The sequence below is a fragment of the Nipponia nippon genome, unplaced genomic scaffold, assembly GCF_047370975.1.
Source record: "Nipponia nippon isolate SJK-2023a ecotype South Korea unplaced genomic scaffold, ASM4737097v1 scaffold_16, whole genome shotgun sequence".
Taxonomy (NCBI): domain Eukaryota; kingdom Metazoa; phylum Chordata; class Aves; order Pelecaniformes; family Threskiornithidae; genus Nipponia; species Nipponia nippon.
The window spans coordinates 8,103,191-8,123,709 of record NW_028262332.1 but is presented as its reverse complement, the minus strand read 5'-3'; the positions used below and the strand labels follow the sequence as shown (position 1 = coordinate 8,123,709).

At 43.7% G+C, this 20,519-nt stretch overlaps 2 protein-coding genes and 1 long non-coding RNA gene across 6 annotated transcripts in view; 2 read left to right on the top strand and 1 right to left on the bottom strand.

Moving 5' to 3' along the window:
• Nucleotides 1–1,594: 1,594 nt before the first annotated feature.
• On the bottom strand, nt 1,595–7,975 carry SPACA9 (sperm acrosome associated 9). 3 transcript variants are annotated; one of them, XM_087752911.1, is made up of 5 exons: nt 7,726–7,821; nt 6,949–7,104; nt 3,881–4,083; nt 3,164–3,311; nt 1,595–1,660 (listed from the first exon to the last, which is right to left on the bottom strand). In XM_087752911.1, exons 2-5 carry the CDS (start codon nt 7,090–7,092, stop codon nt 1,652–1,654), a joined length of 504 nt encoding a protein of 167 aa, XP_087609037.1. In that variant the 5' UTR covers nt 7,093–7,104; nt 7,726–7,821; the 3' UTR covers nt 1,595–1,651. The 3 variants fall into 3 exon arrangements, with proteins under 3 accessions (XP_087609037.1, XP_087609036.1, XP_087609035.1); XM_087752910.1 differs by lacking the exon at nt 7,726–7,821 and adding an exon at nt 7,895–7,975 and having other exon boundaries at nt 1,595–3,311; XM_087752909.1 differs by having other exon boundaries at nt 1,595–3,311.
• On the top strand, nt 3,323–5,753 carry LOC148056239 (uncharacterized). The gene is made up of 2 exons (XR_015703681.1): nt 3,323–4,376; nt 5,120–5,753. It is a non-coding gene; the product is annotated as an uncharacterized LOC148056239 (long non-coding RNA).
• Nucleotides 7,957–20,519, top strand: part of AK8 (adenylate kinase 8) — a 74,049-nt gene continuing 61,486 nt past the window's right edge. For both annotated transcript variants that reach the window (XM_087752906.1, XM_087752905.1), the window contains exons 1-4: nt 7,957–8,139; nt 10,750–10,834; nt 14,878–14,927; nt 15,646–15,759. In XM_087752906.1, coding sequence (XP_087609032.1) covers nt 8,062–8,139; nt 10,750–10,834; nt 14,878–14,927; nt 15,646–15,759 — 327 coding nt within the window. In that variant the 5' untranslated portion in view covers nt 7,957–8,061. The remainder of the gene's footprint in view (nt 8,140–10,749; nt 10,835–14,877; nt 14,928–15,645; nt 15,760–20,519) is intronic.

Below are 20,519 nucleotides of genomic sequence, written 5' to 3'. Positions count from 1 at the left end.
GCCTCGCCCCGGCTGCCGTGGCGGTTTGGGGATGCCGAGGGTCCCCTCTCCCTCCCTGAAGCGCCCACCGCCATCCCTGACGCCTGATCTCAGCTCCCCGGGGCCTGAGCCGTACCCCGGCCTCTTGGCGGCTGGTGCTGACCCAGGCGTTTAACGCCCGGAGTATTTTGGCCTGGTTACAGGTTGACAAAAGCCCGGTTCGACCCTTGGCTGCATCGAGGGCAGCACAGAGGTCACTTTGGCCTGCGGACGCCAGCGTTCTGGTGAGATCAGCCACTACCGGCCTGTACCTCGATTTCAGTCTTTGAACAAAAAAAAGCAGCATTTATTTCCTGGACTAGCTGAGAGATCTCTAGGTAAGTCAGTCTGGGGCTCTGCCTGGTTTCTCAGTGTGTATCTTGGAATTTTATGCTCACGGAGGCTAAAGTAAAACTTTATTGCACTTCTGTGTTTGGCATTTACATCCTGTTTATGTAAATTCTTCAAACAGCTTGATTTGTAGTAGGGAAAAACAATTCTTGCTGTATCTTTTTGTCTTTTGAAGTGTCCATCCACTCTGGAAGAGGAGAACTTGTATGGAAATTAAGTAATTTGTTTAGATGTTTTTGTGAGACTTAACTTTGCAGGCTTCCAACGGATTCTGGTCATGTCATTACCAAACCTCAGACTGCAAGTTTTATGCACTCATTTTTCTGCTTGTGTCTTAAAATTTTGGCTGCATGAGACAGATTGAAAGGATAGGGCTAGGCTAGAAATTATTATTAAGGTTTGGGAACTGTGTTTCTTGTGCGTATCGCAGCCTTTGCCAAGTACGAATGGACAACGGCATTGGCATTTTAAACGGCAGGGTGCGGAGGTGGTAGGACTGCTCTGACAAGCAATTTGTGCTGTAGCATGGAAGCTGGAAGTGAACTACAAACTGGAGGATAATTTTGGTCTCATCAGAGCCTGTGTGTTCAAATTTAAACTACATGACAGGGCGAGGAAGGCTGGAAAGATGATCTGGGAATAGTGTCTCTTGTGTCCCCAACATTTGTCATCTTTTAGTCCACATAGCGTGTACTTGTTTTGAAAAACTTCCCAAGACAGCACCTGTCATCGGACACTCGTCTTTGCAACGTGAAACACAACAGGGCAGCTGCGAGCAACTTTGATTTTTCTGCCTGAAGCTGCCTCTGCGACAGGGCTCTCAAATAAAGCCTGAGAAGGTGACGGTCACATTTAGCTGGCTGTGGCTCCAGTAGTGCCTAGGAGTCTCCCTGTGACCCTGGCAAGCTTCGTTACCATTTTGAGTTCCAAGGTTCAATTCAGTTGGATCATGATGTCTCCTAAAAATAGGCCTCTACTCCAGGGTGGATAGATGTGTTGCATTGTAGCACATGTGGACAGGGGAAGGGGAAAAAAGTGCAAAAGAAGGTGGGGTTATGTGAGGAATACAAATGCTCCTGAAAATAACTTCCCATTTCGCCTGAGCTACCATTCCGTCCTGTGCTCCCTCCTCTGCATTAATTCTCCTTTTTTGGCTGCTTGTTGCCAAAATACGGTTATCTTAAGGCAAAAGTTTTCTCACAATTTTAGCAAACTGAGCCAGGTACACAAGGGGAAATTGTTTATTCAGGAGTGTCTTCCAGCAGGAAGCAAAGAACAGGAGCTAATTTGCCTGTGGGAGGGGAAAAGAGCAGTCAGACACAGGGAAGACACTGCATTATCGAGATCTTAAGTTTGTAGTTAACAGTGCTTGAATAAAAGCACCACCAAAAATGCGTATCGGCTACAGGGAATGGGGAGAGCCTGGGAGTCTGCCGACCCTCCCGAAGCAGTCTGGAAAGCAAGCTGCTTTCAGCACTGGTGTAAAGTCACTGTGCTGGAATTGCAAAGTGCTGGTATAAAAGCAGCGTGAGACTGTTTCAAATGCGTTGCAGTTTTAATGAACTAAGCCTCATAACATCCTTGAAAGCTAGGCAAGCCAGATTCTCATCTCGAAAAAGGCAAAGCACAGACATCTCAACTTGCAATTTGAAAAGGAATGATCTGAAAATGGCCTTCTCACTCTCTGCTCCCACCAGACTCCCATGAATCGGGTCGACTGGAAATGACTTTGTTAGCTTTGCAGAGCTCTGGGGGGACAGGGGTGTTTTATTCAAGTTTGGATACCGTCGTACACCAAACTATGAAGTGCAAAATGAAGTTTGTCCTCCTTTAGACCTCTAGGTCTGACAGCAAAGGAGTCAAACGTGTCAGTGAAGATGTTCTGAGTGGTGCGTACTGGCAGTGGTGTGAGAACCTGCAAGAAGGATGCAGCAGAGCACGCTCCGTGCAGCTAAAGTGCGCTGGCCTTTCCTGTGGCCAGTGGCATGGAAGGGAGACATCATCAGTGTTCTGTAGACTTTGATTCTTTGGTCCAAATAACCAGGCAATTTCAATGGGGGTGAGGGAACTTTAGGGACAAGTCTAAATCAGACTTCTCAGATTAAATCAGACTAAATCACACATCTGAATCCATAGTGAGAGGCCTTTGCTGCTCTGCATCATGTCCTTCAGACATGCAGGTTCTTCACACCTCCGGCTTCGGCAAGTGAGTGGGTGTTCCTCAGAAAGAAGTCTGAGAAAGCGTAAAATCCCATTTCAAGTAACTTGCCCAAGATTGGTCTCTGAGCAGTTAGAACCTGCTTGCTCCTGACTATTCCCTGCTCCCACTGCAGTGCTGGTCGAAGGCACCAGCTGTAGAGCTACAGCTACTTCTGTTGGGATACAGCTTTAAGGAGGGGAGTGGAAACATTAGCAAGGGAGAGAGTACGTATCTGTCCAAGGCTGGCGTACAGGGCTCACTCTTCAGAAAGTGGACTCAAACAGGAAGGATCTCTAGTATTCGTTTCACTGTCTTTAATCAGCCACCTGATTAAAGGTGGTAAGCAGAAGATGCATGAACTTTGATCCTTTAAAAGGCGTGTCTACCTGGTGGTTTCCAGGGACTTTTAAGTTTCCCACTGTGATTTTCTGTGTCATTTAGATTCTTCTTCCGGACATGCTTACTCCCCTGCACTTGTACATTACCTTTGTTACTAGCTTCAGGGTGCACAGAAGGTGGTGTTTGGGAAATGGCTGCGCTAGCTGGTGCATTCTGGGGTGCCCTCTTCTCAGAGGTGGCACCTCCACCACTCACGTTATACAGCGTGTGCCGTGGCAGCTTCTCGGTGTGGGTTACCCACTCCTTCATGCAGTCTAGAACGATGGGGATGAGGCTCACCACACCGCCGTAATGATTCTTTGCCTCATGACAGCTCAGGTGATTCACAACATCATGGGGGTATCTGTGGGACAGAAGGAAACAACTGGCAGAGTAGTCCCAGCAGTGCAACCCTGGTGAGCCCCCAGCGTCACCCTGAGACCCCCTGGGAAGGCAGCAATGCGCAGCCGGCCATTTCCCCAAAACAGAAAGGCATGGATAGAATTGCATCTTGAGAACGGAGTCCTGCCAAACACACCATCCTGGCTGTTGGGCTAGATCTGGAAGAGTTCAGGAGCATGTACAGACGCCCCACAGAAATTAGCTACATGCAGAGCGGGAACGGGAGGAAGGAGGAGATAAACTGCCTGAGCATTGCATGGGACTTCAGGGTACTAACCTGCCTACATATGCCCTTCCATGCACCAGTAAAAAGAAGGAATAAACAAACAAAACCCCTTTTTGTGAACAGAGGCTGGCAATGTTTTCCCAACGGCTGGAATAGTAAACTGGGTAGCACCCTGTACCCTCACTAAAGCCAGAAAGATGTTGTAACAGAATTGATGGAGAAGTCAAGTGGGAATACGCGTTCTTGTGACAGTCCCCCGGCACTGACAATCGCCGTAAAGAAACTAAGCTGATGGAGAGACCTACTTAGCTCGGATGGTGCTCAGATCGTTGCTGTGGCTAAGGAGCAGCTTGCATCTCTCCAAAATGCCATTGGTTATGTTGTTACCAGAATGCACGGTTTCCAGCTTGTGGCAGAGCTTGCTTAGATCGTTGCAGATGTTTAGGAACATGTTGAGGATACGCCTGTCCGTGGAATTGTTACAGTGATGGTCCATGTAGGACTGTACCTGTAGAGCGCAACATGGGGAAAGACAGTCATGCATGTTAACTGACGTTCAACTTATGCTGCCAAGTTGCTCAGGTTAGTGACGAGAAGCTGCTTTCTCTTGTGACTCTGCAGGTGCGAGCCTAGAGTTCTAGAACATGCCTGAGATGTTTGCGTGTCATTCATCATGACTGAAGGCGGCTGGGGTAACCGATCTGCTCGTCAGCACACCAGGGAGCCTTCCTCCCTCTTTGAAGATGTGTAGGAGTACCGCAGCCAAAGCCACAGCTCTGCTGTAAGCGCCGCAGAAACAGGGTGAGCATGAGGGGGGGGTTCTGTCTGCTCTGAGCAGGGCACCCTCTGCCACTGCCACGGCCGCCTAGGCAGAGTGGGGTGGGAGGTGAGGGCAGCGACCAAACCGGGCCTGGTTTGGAGTAACAGCGTGGATGTGTTTGCACATACGCGCGTTCTTCGTGGTTCTTTATTTGGCACCACTGGATGTGACTGCAAACTAAACCCATTTAATCTAAATTGTCCTTTGCTAACCTGTTAGAGCAATGATACTCCCTATTTGCCTTGAGCATTTTTGTTACTCAGAGTGAATGGCATTGCATGACGAAACGTTGTGCCAAGAGATTAAGTATCTTCTCCAAAGAAATTACAGGCACTTCAGACGTGAGTGGTCAGAATATAAAATACTGAGCGGCTGGTTGGCAGTCATAGCTGGACCCTAACACCTTCGGTGCTTTCTGTAAGATTTCAAGACAAGAATGAAGTAGCTGTTCCAACATTGGTACAGTTCCTGCATACAGAAAAGCCATGCTATGTGCTTGGGCAAATTCTCAGCAGGTTTGTAAGAAAAATAAAAAATGGCCCCTAAGGGTCCATTTCCACTACAGATTTCTCCTTCCACACTGTTCGCTGAGCGTGGTGTCCTTGCGAGTGGCAGGATTTTTTATTGCTGCTGCGAGCAGAAATAGTCCTAAAGAGAATAGCATTTTAGCCTGGATGTTCACCAATGGGATAACAGGACTTCTTTTTGTCCACATCCACAACAGAGAGTTAATGTACCTGCGTAACCAGGACGGGGACCAGGACCACAGGAACGACGGCTTGCAGGGGCTGCCCAGCTCTGCGGTAGCCAGCTGCTGATGAGCAGCTGAGCTGCAGCCAGGGGAGTTCACGGACAGCCCCTGCGCTGGGCCGATGTCATGACCAGAGCCAGGCTCTGCAGTGCTGGGACTCACTGGGTGATTTGAATCTCCGGCTGAAGCAATGACCAAGGAGTTGTCTCACAAACCCACCTGGGATTTGACTTTACACCCTGCTCTATGTAGAAGTCTTTAAGGAGCTGTTGCCATTGCCTGACCGTGGTGTGCTCTTCGACCTTTCCACTTTACTATGCTCTCCGCTTTTTCTCTGAGAAATGTCGTCACTCAACACTAAAAATGCTACCACATACAGCTTTCAGGGGTTAGAAATGCAACGATGTGCAAGTGCAAGATCATTTTTTTCTGTAGTGTCTATGTTTACATGCAAAGCAAGCTGTCAATCAAGGCAGCTGTAGGCTGAGACTACACATATTTCTGCATTTGTTGCTTTTATTCTTGCGCCCTCCCATGCAAAATTAAAAATAGGGTCAGGCTGATTCAGGAGAATGGTGGTGAAATAAAATGGATGTCTGGTTTTGTCCCCAGTGAACTTACTTTGGTAGCGGTTCGGTTCCTGCAGAACGCGTCACCAGTGCGCGCTGCACCAACTGCTCCCTGTTCTCCCCAGTACCTTGCTCTGTTCCCTTTCCCGTCCTCCCCCGGGGTAACGTGGTTGTACCCTCAGGGCTATCCGTGCAGTACAGTTTGCCACCACTAAGTTCACATGTTACTGCATCACAAACGATGCCATGGATCAGTGTAGTTGCTGATGTTGTTACCTACGAGGTTTCACCCCCACAACAAGCAGGCCTTCCACCTCTGCCAAGAAGCAGAGTCCAAGCTTGCTCAGTACCACTGAAATATCGGCACTTTTAAAAACAGCACAATTTTATACAAAATCTCAGTGGCTATTTTTGGAAAAAATGGTTCAGCATAATGTCTGTCATGATCCTCTTCAATGTTCTGAGCAAAGCCCTTGTATTAGAGAGAGTCAGCCCTTAGAGAAGACAACCAGCTCACTTCCGTGCCTTAATCCTAACAACAGCTTGGCTTTCACTCTGGCTTTGGCATCCATCTGGGTTTTGTGCCTGGGTTCTGCTGTCTCCCATCCACAATTCTAATTGTATTTAGATTTTTCTTCCCCTTCTGCCTGCAGGTGGTCTAAGTTCTTCACACTACCTAAAACATCCCATGCTATAAAAATTCCAAGACAATTCACTTACCAGCTCAGAAAACCCCTAGACCACTTGGGACTTTCAGCCCTCAATCCATCATCCTACTTTTGTAACACAGCCATTATTTTTAATAAGCACTATAGAAAGATACAGCAGCACCAATACCAGGGGGAAGAGGCAAGCATGCTGGTTACTACAAGTTAAGGATTACAGATTCCATGTGTGGCTGGGGAAGGAGGGTTGGTTTGATTGTTTTCTTGTACCCTGTATTTCTGGCTATGCCTCAGCAGCAAAATGATGGTGTTAAACTAAATCATAAAGTGATGCTCAGCAGTAAAATCCCTTCCTCTGTAAATGGGAAGGCCTAACATAGGTATTTCTCTCCCCTACTTAATCTTTTGCCACTGGTTTGCAGTTATACACAAACATTACTAGAGAGTTTTTGTGCATCTTCCCTTAGTAAAAACATTTATTCATCCCTGAACTAGACCCAAGTGCGTGACAGCCCTGCGTCGGTCCCTGTTCTCATCGGCAGAGAACTTTGTGCTGAATACTTTGTACCTGGCTGATGCTTGCCACAGGTCTGATCATGTCATGTGCGTTCTCTCGGGTGCGTTGCAGTGCTCCGATAAATGTAAACTGCTGCTGCAGGAAGAGCTTGTAGTGCTGCTCTATGTTTCTTAGAGCCTCCTTTACCTCATTCATGTTTTCCCCCTCCTGGATTTTGGGAGAGAAGGAGAGAAAGGAAGCTACTTTTTAGAAATGGTGCAATTCTGCATATGTAACTCTAGCTTTCACCTGAGTTGGAATTGTGTAGGTTAGTGGAAAACCTTAAAAAAAAAAAGAAAAAAAGAAGAAAAAAAGAGAAGATGTGTTGTGTCAAAGCTCTGCAGTCCCAGAGCCCCAAACAGTAAGTCAATGAGGTAGTAATGATGCTGCAAAAAGAGGCAGAGAACCCCGAGGGGACCACTGACAATCAGATGCCATAAACCCTAGTGGGTCTATTGTAAACATAATGGGGCAATGCATCAAACACAGCGCTGGGAAAGGACCGAAGGGAGAGATGCCTTCTCTTACGCGGCGTAAAACCATTGCCCAGGTGGCTCCAACCCTCCAGCGTTACATGGCGCCAGCTGGGCCGGCAGTATATCCCGGCGGAGCTGGGGGGCCCGCGGCCGCGGCTCACCCCCGTCCCCGCCCGCCCGAGGGGACCTGGCGTTCCCGGGGGAGCCCCGCCTGCGGCCCCCGCGCCGTCCCCGCTGCCCGCCGGGGCACCGCCCGCGCCCCCTCCCGCTGCCCGGGGCCCCCCCGCCCCCGCCGGGCCCTGCGGCTCCCTACCGGCGGCGGGCGGCCCGGGGCGGCTCGGCAGCCCCGCGGCGAGGGGCCGGTGCGGGCAGCGCCTGTCCGGCCTCCCCCGGGCCCCGGCAGCGCCCGCCGCGCCGCCGTCGCCCCGGCAACCGCGCCGCCGTCTCCCTGGCAACCGCGCTGACGTCGCACACCACCTCACCGGGGTGGGGCGCGTCGCCGTTCGATGACGTTAACCTCCCGTTGCAGTTAGCCAGGCGGTGACCGCGTCCCACCTCCCCGCCCGGGGCGGGGCCTTCCCGCGTCGCGGCGTGATGACGCGCTCCTTAGCAACGCGGCGCGGCGGCGGGGCTGGTTGCTAGGGCGGCCATGGAGGCCCCCGCCCGGCCGTGGCCGCCGCCGGTGGGCGCCTACGCGGAGGAGCGGGAGCTCTTCCGGCTCCTGCAGGTGAACGGGCCGCGCCCGCCCCGGGGCACCGCGGGGGCTCCCCGCCCCAGCCCCCTCCGGAGCGCGGGGGTGGCCTGGCCGGCCCGGGGGGGCGGCGAGGGGCACCCGCGACTGCGGGCCTGGCCCCGGGGGGGACCGGTTTCCTCACCGGCGGGAGAGGCCCGAGCCCGGGGCGGCTCCGGGAAGGCTCGCCCGGGGGGCAGCGCCGCGGCCATTTCCCCCCGCGGCCGGTAACGGGCGCCCGTGGAAAGGCGCGGGTGGGTGCCCTCGTCTGAGGGAACGCGCACCGGCTGAGGGCTCTCTTAGTTAATTATTTTAATAACAGCCTGGCGGTTGCTGGGGTTCACACATGGCGTCTTTTGCGGGAGAAAGAGGCAGCCTGTGGAAGGAAGGCGTTGAGCCCGTGAAAGGCAAGGCGGGCCGGGCAGGCCAGGGGGGAGGAGGAGGAGGAGGAGGAGGAGAGGCAGTAACGACTTAAGCGCGGGAAAAGGGCTTCGCCCTTCCTGGCGCGGGCCGCTCCTCACCGGCGTTACCCCTTTAAAACCGCCTCTCCGTGCGTTTCTGCTGCGGTTGGGGCTTTTCTGGGGAGATGTGTGTCAAAAATAAAGCAAGAGAAGTACACTCCTGGCATCGTTGTGGTTTCAGTAAATAGCGAGGTTGGTTTCCCTGCCTTAGAGGAAGGTACGGTTCGTTCTGTGGGGTTGGGAAAAGCCCTTCTGTCCAGCGTGGGGAGGTTTGTGCGAGGGACTAAATATTCTGGCACTGTTGGGTTATGAGAACTTGTTGGAGAGACTCCCCCCGTGTACCGGTGCTAACGCTTCTCATAGCTCGGATTTGTATGTTGTAAGGCCTTTTTCCTTTTTCAAATCTCATCGGAAAACACACAAATGCTTATTTTTCTTTTCTTTCCTTTTCTTTTTTCTCCTCTTCTTTTTTTTCGTGTAACTTTAAGGCCGTTTAGCCTGACCAGCATGGCGTAATATTTGCGGGTTTTTGTGGAAACACTCTGTTTTGCATGCCGTGAGGCACTGAATGCAGTTGCAGGTCCTCGTATTACATAAAATGCTTATGGGATTTACTCAGAGTGTTGTTTTCTTTTCATGCTTCAGTTGCATTGTAGCAACATAACAGTACAAACAAACACAGCTTGCAATTATTGTCCTGAACTTAAACATTTACAAAACTCAAAATGTGAAACCTAAAACGTGAGACCCAAACTGTGAACATCCCCCAGAGATGAACAGAATGAAGGAAGCACGTAAGTGCGCGGTAGGATTTGGGCACGAAATAGTGAAAGTATCAATCACTGTCAGCCTGAACGCTTTAGAATCCTAAGACCAAATGTTCTAGGTTTGTTAATTTTAAAGCTACTGATAATTGTAGTGCCAAATTCCAATTTCTTAGTTTAAATAAATGTTGCTGGGAAGTAATAATTTTTGAATTAACTTCCAATAAAAATACAATTTTTATACTATATGCTATGTACTACGCAGACCTTGAAGCATCAGAACTTGCATGTGAAATAGTTTATAAAAAATATTGAGTGTTTTAATTATTCTAATGAAGAGGATGAAGCAGAAAAGGAAAATAGGCCACGCTAATAAAAGACAATCAATTGGTTAGAGTATAAAATTTTATGGAATGTACAGACTTTATGGAATTTACTTGCAAATATTAAAGCGTTATGACTGATTTTTAGAAAAAGACATCCTATTCCAGTGTGAGCCTTTCAATAGGTAATCTAAGGCAGAACATTAGTTGCTGTTTGATGTTTAGTTTTAATTACAGAATTCGTGGCTGTGCTGAAATGCCTTGTAAGAAAATGGATGGAATTAGTGTTTCTCAGTGTTATTCCTTTCTCTGCCTGTAAAGCTACAATCCTCGCTGAAACCGGCGGAAGATCCCCACTGCTATCGGTGGGAGCTGAAGCAAGGCCCTGTATAACCTCAAACATTTAATACGAAAATGGGCTCCAAAATAGACATTCAAGGGAATGCTTTAAGCCTTTTTTTTTTTTTTTTTTTTTCTTCCCCGCCTCCCCCTTTCATGTGGGAGGAAGACGGGTACAGTTAGAAAAGTGAGATGTCCTGCTTTTGTGGCTTTGGTTAGGTGTTGGGTTTGTGTGTTTTCTGCAGGTCTCGTCTGCTCTGCAGTCCTCTAGGCTAGTCGGAAACTTGTGGGAATGTGCTCGAGAAGGAGGTTTAACTTGCCCTGCAGAGATACTAATTTAAGTTGTCTTTGTTTTCAAAACTCCTTGGATGGTTTTTAAGTCAATGCTGACTCAACCGTTATCGGCACCAGACTCGAGGTGGTCTGTATGATACATGCAGTCACCAAACCGTTCTGGTGTCTATACGTATCATAAATAAGCTAAAGCAAATAGCTTATTTTTTAATTAGCAACTTTCTGACCATGCTTTACTTCAGTTTTTTCAGCATCTCAAGTAGGTTTCATAGTCTCAATTTTGTCTGTGAAAGGGGCCTTGAGAAAATGCTTAAGCATTTGTAAACTCTTTAAGATCCTCATTGGAACAGTGCTGTAAGAATGGAATATATCATGACTGCATAGCTATGTTAAATTTTCCTCTGACTTTGTCCTATTTATTTTCAGAACATGCTTGAAGAACTATTAATTCATAAGCCAGATGATCCCATTCAGTTTATGATAAACCATTTAAAGCAAAACAACGACGATGGTAAGTGAAAATTGAGACACCATAAATAGTTCAATTCCTTATTTGTAAACAGCTGTTTGAAATCTGCGCTTCAGTTGGCAAATGATGGATAAAACTTTTCAGACTGTGTCTTGAGGGGGAAAAAAAAGAAAAAGGTGAGCGTTTTGGAATAGTTATAGGTAAGATGCTTTTAATTTCTTTTTTTAGTGGGTAATCTAATAAAAAATGCACTTTAACAGTTATAACAATGAAACCCTCTAAGGGAATAACAAAGAGTTCTAGTGTATCAATTATTAATGCGTTCTGTGCCCCATCTGATATTTCCTGTTGTCTTTAAGCTCGCTAATTACTCCTTTTGTCAGGTGTAAATTTGGTTTCCTATTCTACCTGGGCTGGCAGATTCTCTGTTTTTTGATTAGTTAGTTACTGGGTGCTGTTAATGAGTTCCACTGCTCAGTGGCATCTCAGATGAAGGAACAGTGAGCTTGCCTACTTGTATGTATAACAAAACCTGGTAAATTGAATAGGAAGTCTGTATTCTGCACAATAAAAACATGTACGCTCAATCAAATTATTTGATTTACAAACTGTTCACCCTTAGGCAGATTATATTTGGATATGCACAACTGAACTATAATTTTTGTTCTGCATGAGCTGTCAGGGATAGCTGGTGTCATGTTGCTTTGATGTTTCTTTAAAACCATAGTAAACCATTATGGAAGTTCTGCTGCAGCATCAATGAAATAATTATCACTAGAGGTGCGGTGAGCTCTTAGTGGTGGTGATCAGATGGATGTTGATTGAAATGCTGCTAAATATAAAAGAAAAAAAAAATCCAATCCTGCAAATTGTGTCCAGCCTTTTCTGATGCGGGCAGCATGAGTAATCAATCTGTTTTATAGACCCGTGGAAAACATGCGGAAGAATTTCATGCGGTTTGATAGAATGCTGATAAAATTTCTTCACATCGAGCTAACGTTTGTCCTTAAGCCCCACGGTATTATTTGAACAGAATTAGGCAGGTTTCCATTTCATGACTTCAGTACTTAGAGGCTAAAGATAGAACGACAGCAGTTGTTTGTCAAAGGAAAAATGCTGTTTGATTTTGGTCTGGAAAAACCTATTAAGAAAGGGAAGGAACTCCAATTAAAATTAAAGCCTAAATGTTTTAAGAATAAATTATATGGAAAATAACGTAACAGAAATGTGTAGCAGAGTTGATTTTACTTTTTGATCATGGTGGAAGGTGCTGACTATTTAGAAGGGAAAAAACCCTTATTAGAGCCATCAGTAAAGTGATGAATTTTCATGATCTTGCCTTGCTAGACAGTTTTAGCCCTAGAGAAAATTTCAAACAGAGATGTGTGGAAAAGGAGCATTGCATCTATCCCAGGTGTGAAGTTAGAAAACCTTTTTAATTAATAATAGGATCTAAAGTACTCTTAAAAATATAAACAAGTCTAATGATGATTATAGCTTACAACTGTCTTGAAAATCTCATAGGTCAAATGTGTGGCTAAGTGTTTGTGCTTAAGGTTCTGTACTATTGTTCTTTCATGTGATCCTTCTAAAAGCCTTAAAGAACCACATGAAGACTGATAATTCTTTCATATAAAAAGATGCGAGTTTTCTACATTGTATCTTGGTTTGTGCTGATAAAAAAAGCTTTCAGGATGCAAGTGGCATTTCTGTGGATTCTTCCTTTACAGTCAAACCTCTGAAGAAATGTAAAAAAGTTCTGCAAGAATGTTCCTCATGTACTATGTGCTTTTCCTCTTTGACAAAGGATTTCTCTTACAAGTTAAGCAAATTTTGTCACAGTAATATTAATCATAGAATCTTTTGGACTTAAATGGAACGCAGTGAGTCCAGCTGTTCTTTTGCATTATTCCAGGATTAATTTTGTTATTACTAAAATCATTGTTGAATGTTAAAACGTACTTTACTTGGAAGAGTAAATCCTGTAACACCTCATCAAGACTAAATATGGAATGAAATGTGATTTGTTACTGAAGAAAAAGGCAGTTTCTAGATTTTCCTGACTTCGTTTAGCTGCTGGTTCAGACCTCCAGTACTAAATACTGACTGTTTGCTGATTGGAGGGGGTTAAACATTACATACGGTGGTGTCCTGGTTGTGCCCTTGTGTCATATGTTTAGGGAGAATGCTTTACAGGAGTCTTACAAGTGTGCAAATGAGTAAATCAGTGAATTACACTGCCCCATCTGCTGCCAGCCACTAAGCAGAGAGAAAAACAGATTTAGTACAAAGTGAGCATTTACAGTAGCCCTGGGCAATATTAAAGCATGATATGGTGTATATAATGGTATGTTTCGTTTTTTATCAAACGTTTGTCCAAGAAAGCTGTGTATTAAAGCTTCAATACCTAAGGGTTTTCTTGTGAATTTTAAATCATGCTCCTAGTTAAACCTCAAAAGGATCTGTGGATGGAAAGGTTTTTTGATTTTCTTTGAAGTGGTTTGAAGAAGTTGATTAGTGTTGGCACCCGAGCACTCTTTTATGACGCTGTTTATAAATAATTCCTAAGTACCGGGCTGGAGTTTCAAGGTGTTAGATTAAAAAAAAAAAAACCTAGGATTTAATCACATTACATTTGAAAGAAATTAGGTGATAAAAACAGCTGATGTATCCTTTTAAAGTATTTTTCTACATTGTGTACTAGTTCTGTTGCACTTGCAAGAACCAATAAGGGGGGAGTTTTTCTTAAACCTTCCAAGTCAGATAACTTTGTAAAGATGAATCTGTAATTTGGGTTTCATGTATGTTTAAAAATTGCACCTGCCCAATAACTGTTACGTGCATGGAAGGCCTCATAAAAATACATTTCACATCCTTCCCTGTCTGCTGCCATCAGACCCTGTATCTCCCTTGGTTATCAAGAGCTGAAGAGGTTTTTGGGGTGAGTAGATCCCTCCTCTGTTTTCACCTAGGTTACTCCCAGTGAATACTCATCAGTCCCTTCTGTACATAGTCTGTTTTGGTTTGGTTTTTTCCCTGAGGTTTAGGGGAAGAAAACATCAGCGATGTTAATATAAAATGGCAGCTCAAGGGATTGCAGCCCAAAATGTGTTCATGGAAAAAGTCCCAAATACTTTCCTAAGAGTTACTCCATTTTCCCTTGTTTGTCTTGCCTCTAATTCATTCCCAATGAAGCTTGCAACGGTAATGCCTATTGTGTTCTCTGTAGGCATTAGATTAAGAATTCCTCAGAACCGGGATGCATTTTTCCCACCTTGCCCCCTCAGGGAAAGGAGAGGGACACGCAGTAGAGAAACACAAGATACAGAGACAAAGAAAATTGCTTTTAACGATGACTAGAAAAATTGAAGGTAGCTGTCAAAAAGGGGAGAGAGAGTGCTTAATTTTGCAATATCTACATCTTCTCTGAACCCTGACACAACCTATTTAGATGAAACTAAAAAGTGAAATTGGATTTTTTGTGATGAGAGCCAAAAGCTTTGCCAAAGTAAAAAGTATTTATACTACCATCCTGTGTAAGAGAAATGAGAGATGATCCCAAGAAGTCCCGTCTAATCTCAATCATTCTATGATTATGATAATAGTCACTTTTAAATAGTCTTGTCCTGCATGTACAAGCTAAAATATTTTTTCATCACAAAGTGTGTTATGTCTAAATCGGTGTTTTGGGAATAAAAGTCAAACTCGGATAAGGAAATGTTCATATCTTATGCTCTGGTTCACCCACTAAACTATCCATGTGTTTAAATTTATTGATATATATATGCTTATTGATATATATATATATATATATTTATATATATATATGCTTAAGTGCCATGTTTAGTCAGAGTGTTAATCTCATTGACCATGGAGATTAAAGGAAGACCCAGCTGTCGCTGACTTAGTGTTTCCCCTTTTTTTCCCCCGGTGGAGCCCAATCCTGAAGTCTCCATTTAGGCGGATATCCAACTGAAATAATTGTTTCATTGTGATTACATTTATATTATGCAATGCAATAGCGGGAAACCGTTTGGGATTTTTGCTGTTCTGCATCTTGACATTCACATATTCTTGTTTCACAGCTCCAAGAATTTGTGTACTGGGTCCACCTGCTTCTGGGAAAACTACAGTTGTAAGCACACTACCTTCAATGTTATAACACTGCCTAGTTACCTTTTTTACTTTCTACTGAGATCAGCGCTTGTGAAAATTTTATTCTGAGAAAATAATTTTCAGAATTGTCAAAGTGATAGAAGAGCACACGACAAGTTGAAGGGTGGCGTTCCTAAGGGGTATGCCTGTGTATTACGCTACCGGTTAAATGGAAACGTTCAAGTGAGCTCTGCGAGAACTCGCGCAGGTAGTGGTACTGCTGTAATGCAACAGAATTCTGCCTGCCTTTTTTTTCCCAGCTTTTTAGCAGGCCTGATTAACCTGGGAGGAGTACCATAGTTACACGTTTGTGGTATTCCGATATTGTGGATTGCTTCATTTGCATGGCCAGTTGTCTGCCACGTCCACTGGTACTGCTTAACGGAAAATGTCAAAGTTGTATTTGAAGCACAGAGAAAGCTGACCACAGAAACTTTGCAGGTGATGGTGGTGTGTGCATGCTAGGAAGAATGCTTCCTTCTTTAAAATCTGTGTTATAGTGCAGTAGATGAAAAAGACCTTATTCAAAGCTGTAGACTCTTGAACATCTTTATAAGAAACTGCATAAAGTTACACAGATAGTCTGTTTACTTAAATGGAGGCTAGGAAAACGCTCTGTCTTTCTGCAGCCTTCTGAAAAAATGCTTCATTTTCTTTCCAAATATTTCAACCTGTATTTTTTTTTCTTCTTCCCTCAGGCAATGTGGCTTTGTAAACATTTGGATGCCATACGTATCTCTCAGGAGACTTTGTTATTCAAGGAAATATTAGCGCTGACAAAGGAAGCAAAGGCATATAAAGAAAGAAAAGAGGTGTGTAAGAGGATATAATAATAGTAGTTCTCATGTCACAGAAGAGGAATTATATGGCATTCCCATGATTTCCACTGCTAGGAATTGAGCAGGTCAGAGTCAATATTCTTGTATCTATGGTGGTTTGTACATTGGTTTGTGTATATGTAGGTACAGAGCCTTTCAGAGAAGAAGGGTAACCTCTGCTAGATAAGAAGATATGAACAAAGATAAAAATGTGTCAGGGCATAGGATAGGGGCAGGGGAGGAAGACAGTGTAAAGTAATGGAGGTCTTGAAAACACTAACCCCAGACATGAGCAACAGAATTGAGAGAAGTCCAGGTATGCACAATACAATTTAAAGAATGGTTCGTTATATCATTAAACAAAGCGTCTTCTGTTTCAGCATGTTTGATAATCTCAATAAAATAAGCATTAATCTCTGAGGTCTCTTTTGGTACAAAATGCTCTGGAAAATATGTACACAAAGAACTTTTTTTGATCTGACAGAGCTACTTAGTTGTGCATGCTTGATTTCTCTGTAGCATGACGCAACTTACTTGGTGCACTAACTCAAAAGCAGTATGACAATCCAGTCAGTTATTGAAAACCCTGGAAGCTCTCAAGCCGAGGCAACAGCAACCGACTCAGGAGATAGTTCAGTTCTTGGGTTGCTGCGCTCTACCCAACTCTGAGTATCTGGTTTGCTCCAGACAGGTTTTTAAATCCATTCATGCTTCACTGTGGGCCTCCTAACTAATGTTCAAAGGGGTTGGTCCAAGGAACATATTTTCCAGATGTCATGACTCACAGGATTAGTTGATCAGCAGTGTAATTGTCTTGTTATTAAAGGCTAGTGACAAATAGATTGGAAAAATATGTTGAAAGACTATCCTGAACACACAGAAGCATCTCTGCTTCTGATTCCTGCCCTTTTAGCTGATTCCTTTCTCCAGATGTCAAGGTGTTCCATGAGTAACAGAATGGAAGAAGTCTGGTTTTCTGTGACTTTCTCTAGCAAGTCCACTAGTTTGAGTTTCTCTTTTCTCCCTCGTCACCTGTTTTCATAAAAACTGAAGCAATTTCGTTTCTTTGAGAATTCTACACTGCTGCTAAATTTGATTGAAATTGGCCAACAGATTCATAATTTACCGAGATGGTAGATGGTGTGATACGTGGATTAATTTTTTTTCCCTTAGAAAACTAGGCTGAAAATAGGGTAGTGTTTATTACACTGAATTAGTGAATGAAGTTTGAAGATGCCTCAAGTAGTATACTTAAAGATCTGAGAGGAAAGAACTTACTGGCAAAAAGATTTGCTCTTGGCTGGGATGATATAAAATGATTCTTATCGAGAATATGTACTTTGAAATCTTTTTCTAATTATTAAAGATTGTTTTGCTAGATTCATAAATTTCAACTTAGAGGGGGAGAATTTAAAGCAAAAATTCCCTTTGGTTTAATTACTGTAATTATTAACATATTTCAGGCTATACAGATGCACTTTCAAGGGTGTCCTTTTGGGCTTATTTGATTTTAAAAGATGGATGGTATGGAAGATGAAAGTCAAAAATGTCAAGGCTAATCAGGTAGTAAGGAGTGCCCGAAGAGCAGAATCTGGTGGTGGTTTCGCACTGTGCAGTTTGCCTTTGTTTTTGAGGCGTTAGATCCTAGAAGAACATTTTCACTAAATCACTTCTTTTGTTCTTTTGTATGAGTTTGATTCTTCAAATGTAACTCCTAAAACTAGGAGGGAACTCCTGGCTTCCTCTTAATCTATGCAAGCTTTACTATGACTTAAAATGTAGCCAAATTGTCATCTCAAGAGCTATATTTTCCCTTACTGATTCATGTCTGCTGGCTAAATCTGCTTTTGCTGTAACTGACCCCTGGTTCTGCTGAAGCAAGTGGTAAACTTGACTCCTCTAGCATACATAACATCCATTAGCACTAATAGGGTTTGAATGTCTGTTCAGGAACAGAACAATAGCTGTTTAATACTGTCTTTGATACAACCAGGGCATTAAAAAGTTGTAGTCCTGGCCAAAGCAATTTAATAAATGGAAAGAGGAAAAGCAGGAACTAAGACTGTGTTTTTGAAAGTCTGGTGTGAAGATCATATAACGCAATTTAATGTTGTTAGAGGAAGATATTTCACACGTATAAGGTTACTGTGGCTCAATTAACCCCGGTGCCAAAGGTCATTCATTTTGAGGTCAGTAGGCCACTGTTACTAGATGTGCACAAACGCTGCAAAAAGGTCTGCAAATGTTTGTTCACGTATTTTACTTACTTATCTTTAGCCAAGCTTTCATCTCTTTTGTGTTCAATTCCAGTGGACATTAAAGCATTTGAGTTTTTCTGTCACGAGAATTCATGGAAGGCGTATTTAAAATATGTGATTATTCTCTGAAGCTCAATTTTTAAAGTTGGACATGCAAGCATTCACTAACACACACCTGGCCACTTACTAATGAGCACAGCTCAGGTAGTGAATTTTAAATATTGACTGTTCAAAGCAAAATGTGATCATTCTGCATGTAAAAGTATTCTGAAAAGAAGTCAAATATTTTTGAATATTCAATAAATTTGAAGAACCATGAGCTATCAATAAATATTCCATGAACAGAAAAAGAGGCTACATTTTTTGATAAATCATTGCAAATTATTCCCTCATCTCTAGTTATTATAATGTTAATAGGAAGCACCTTCAGATGTTTCCTATAGTGAAGTCTAATGATGAGCTATCGCATGTTTCACTTTTCCTGTTAACTGGATAAAATAAGGAGTTGAAACAACTGTGGTAATTGTGGGCTTATGGGATGGGTGTGCTCTTAATGCTATACTAAATTGCAGTTAAGCTGTTTGCATACTACGTAATGACTTAAAACTACTCCACAGTTGCATCATATGCCTGTGCTTTTTAAGAAGAAATATAATAGAAGAGAGGAAAACCAAAGACGTCCTTATCTATGCATGTTCAGCGTTCTAATCTATTTCAGGACAAGCCACTATGAAGGACCAAATAGGAACTGTTCCAGTCTTGTGTATACATCAAAAAACCCGGCCTTTCATGTGTATTTATCTGAACAAGCTAAATCTAAACATTCATGATTTTCAAAATACTAAACCCAATTTCTTTAAACTTGACTGATTTTCTCTCTGAGGTGCAAACCGTAAAACCAACCGAGTCAGAAGTTTTCAGCTGTAGATGTTTTCAGGGCAAATACATCCACAACTTCCAATGGAAGGGTCTAGGGAAAGTGCTCCCCCCACCCTGGCAACAGAAAGCGTAGCAGTTTTATGAAAAGATTGCCGAAACATAATGAGTAGATCAGGCATGATGTCCCTGAAATAACATGGAATGTTTGAAATTAATCAGGAATGAGTACAGTTTTTTCAGAAGTATGGAAATAGTGATTAAACCAGTGTGTATAGAAGAGTGGTCTGAATGTAAAATACCATGGCTTTTGGAAGGTTTAACAATTCAAGCAGCAGGGCTTTCCCTTAACTAACCTGGGTGTTGGGACAGGCTCCGAGTGCCTTAGAGTAGATACGGTTCTGCAGTTATCAAACGTATGTGTGTCATTGTCGATTATTGCAGATTTCTGGGAGGTGAAGTCCCATCTACCGGGCCCATGATATATTTATATGAGTGTTTATGAGAGAGAAATTAATGTGTTTTCTGATATGTATCAAATTTAATGATTTCTAGTTGAATAATTAGGCATTCTACAAGCAACCTATTGAAAATGATTTTGTAGGCCACTGCTCAGTAGGAAGAAAACTGACCAGGAAATGAGACTGGAATTGAGCCACAGAGAGCAGAAGGAACTAAAAGACTGAAATACCCGCATGTGTCTCCTTGATTGTTTTTGTGCAATAAACCCCGCTCAAAAGAGAGGACTAAGAATACCACTGCACTGAAAGAAGTTAGTATAATTTTGGTTTAAATTGGTTTGGCAAGGCTTAGCAGAGTGGACCCCCGGCAGTTGCTAGCCTGTCTTGACATGACACATCAAAGAAGTAAGCAAGACGCTAGCTGTTTCTGATAGCAGCGTGATGCACCTTTGGAAGGTGACAGACTCAAAGCCACAGACCCAGGCTCCAGCAGCGAGAGGCTGCAGGAGGCTTTGACGCACCACCCTATGGGACCTGCTGACTTCCAAGAAACACAGCAATTTCTGTCTCTTTTACCTGCTTGAATGTTGCCTTATGAATGGCTGATATTAGGAAAGGCACTGAGAACTGGGGACAGTAGAGATAAATAAAACAAGAAAACCCACTGCCTGACTGGGCCACCTTGTCCGTTCCACAGCCAGCCGAGGACTGGTCTCTTTGTGTATTCTGGAGTGCTTGCTCCACTCTCCTTTAAAGTGCCTCCTGTGGTAGTGTTTCCACCACTCCTGGTGAAATTGTTTCATGATCTAATGAAGACGATTGTTATGAAATCTTTCCGCATAGTTAGTCACGTTTTCATTATATCTATCTACATTCTTCAGTATAACATAAGCCTGCAGAAATATTCTTTTTTTATGATTATGTCCTTCAGACTGTTTGGTTCAAAAAAGAGATGGGAACCCACAATGTATGGAACTGTGTGGAACAAAGAGTCAAGCTCACATCGTTAAGTGAAAGATAGTTTTTTGACTTGGGAAGTGGAGAATCTGACTGCGGAATTTTTTCCAAGTATTCATTTTACCAATAATGAGAAAATGAATGAGACTGAGACAAGGCATTTAGTGCAATGATTAACAGCTGCTCTGACTGGCATGGCCGA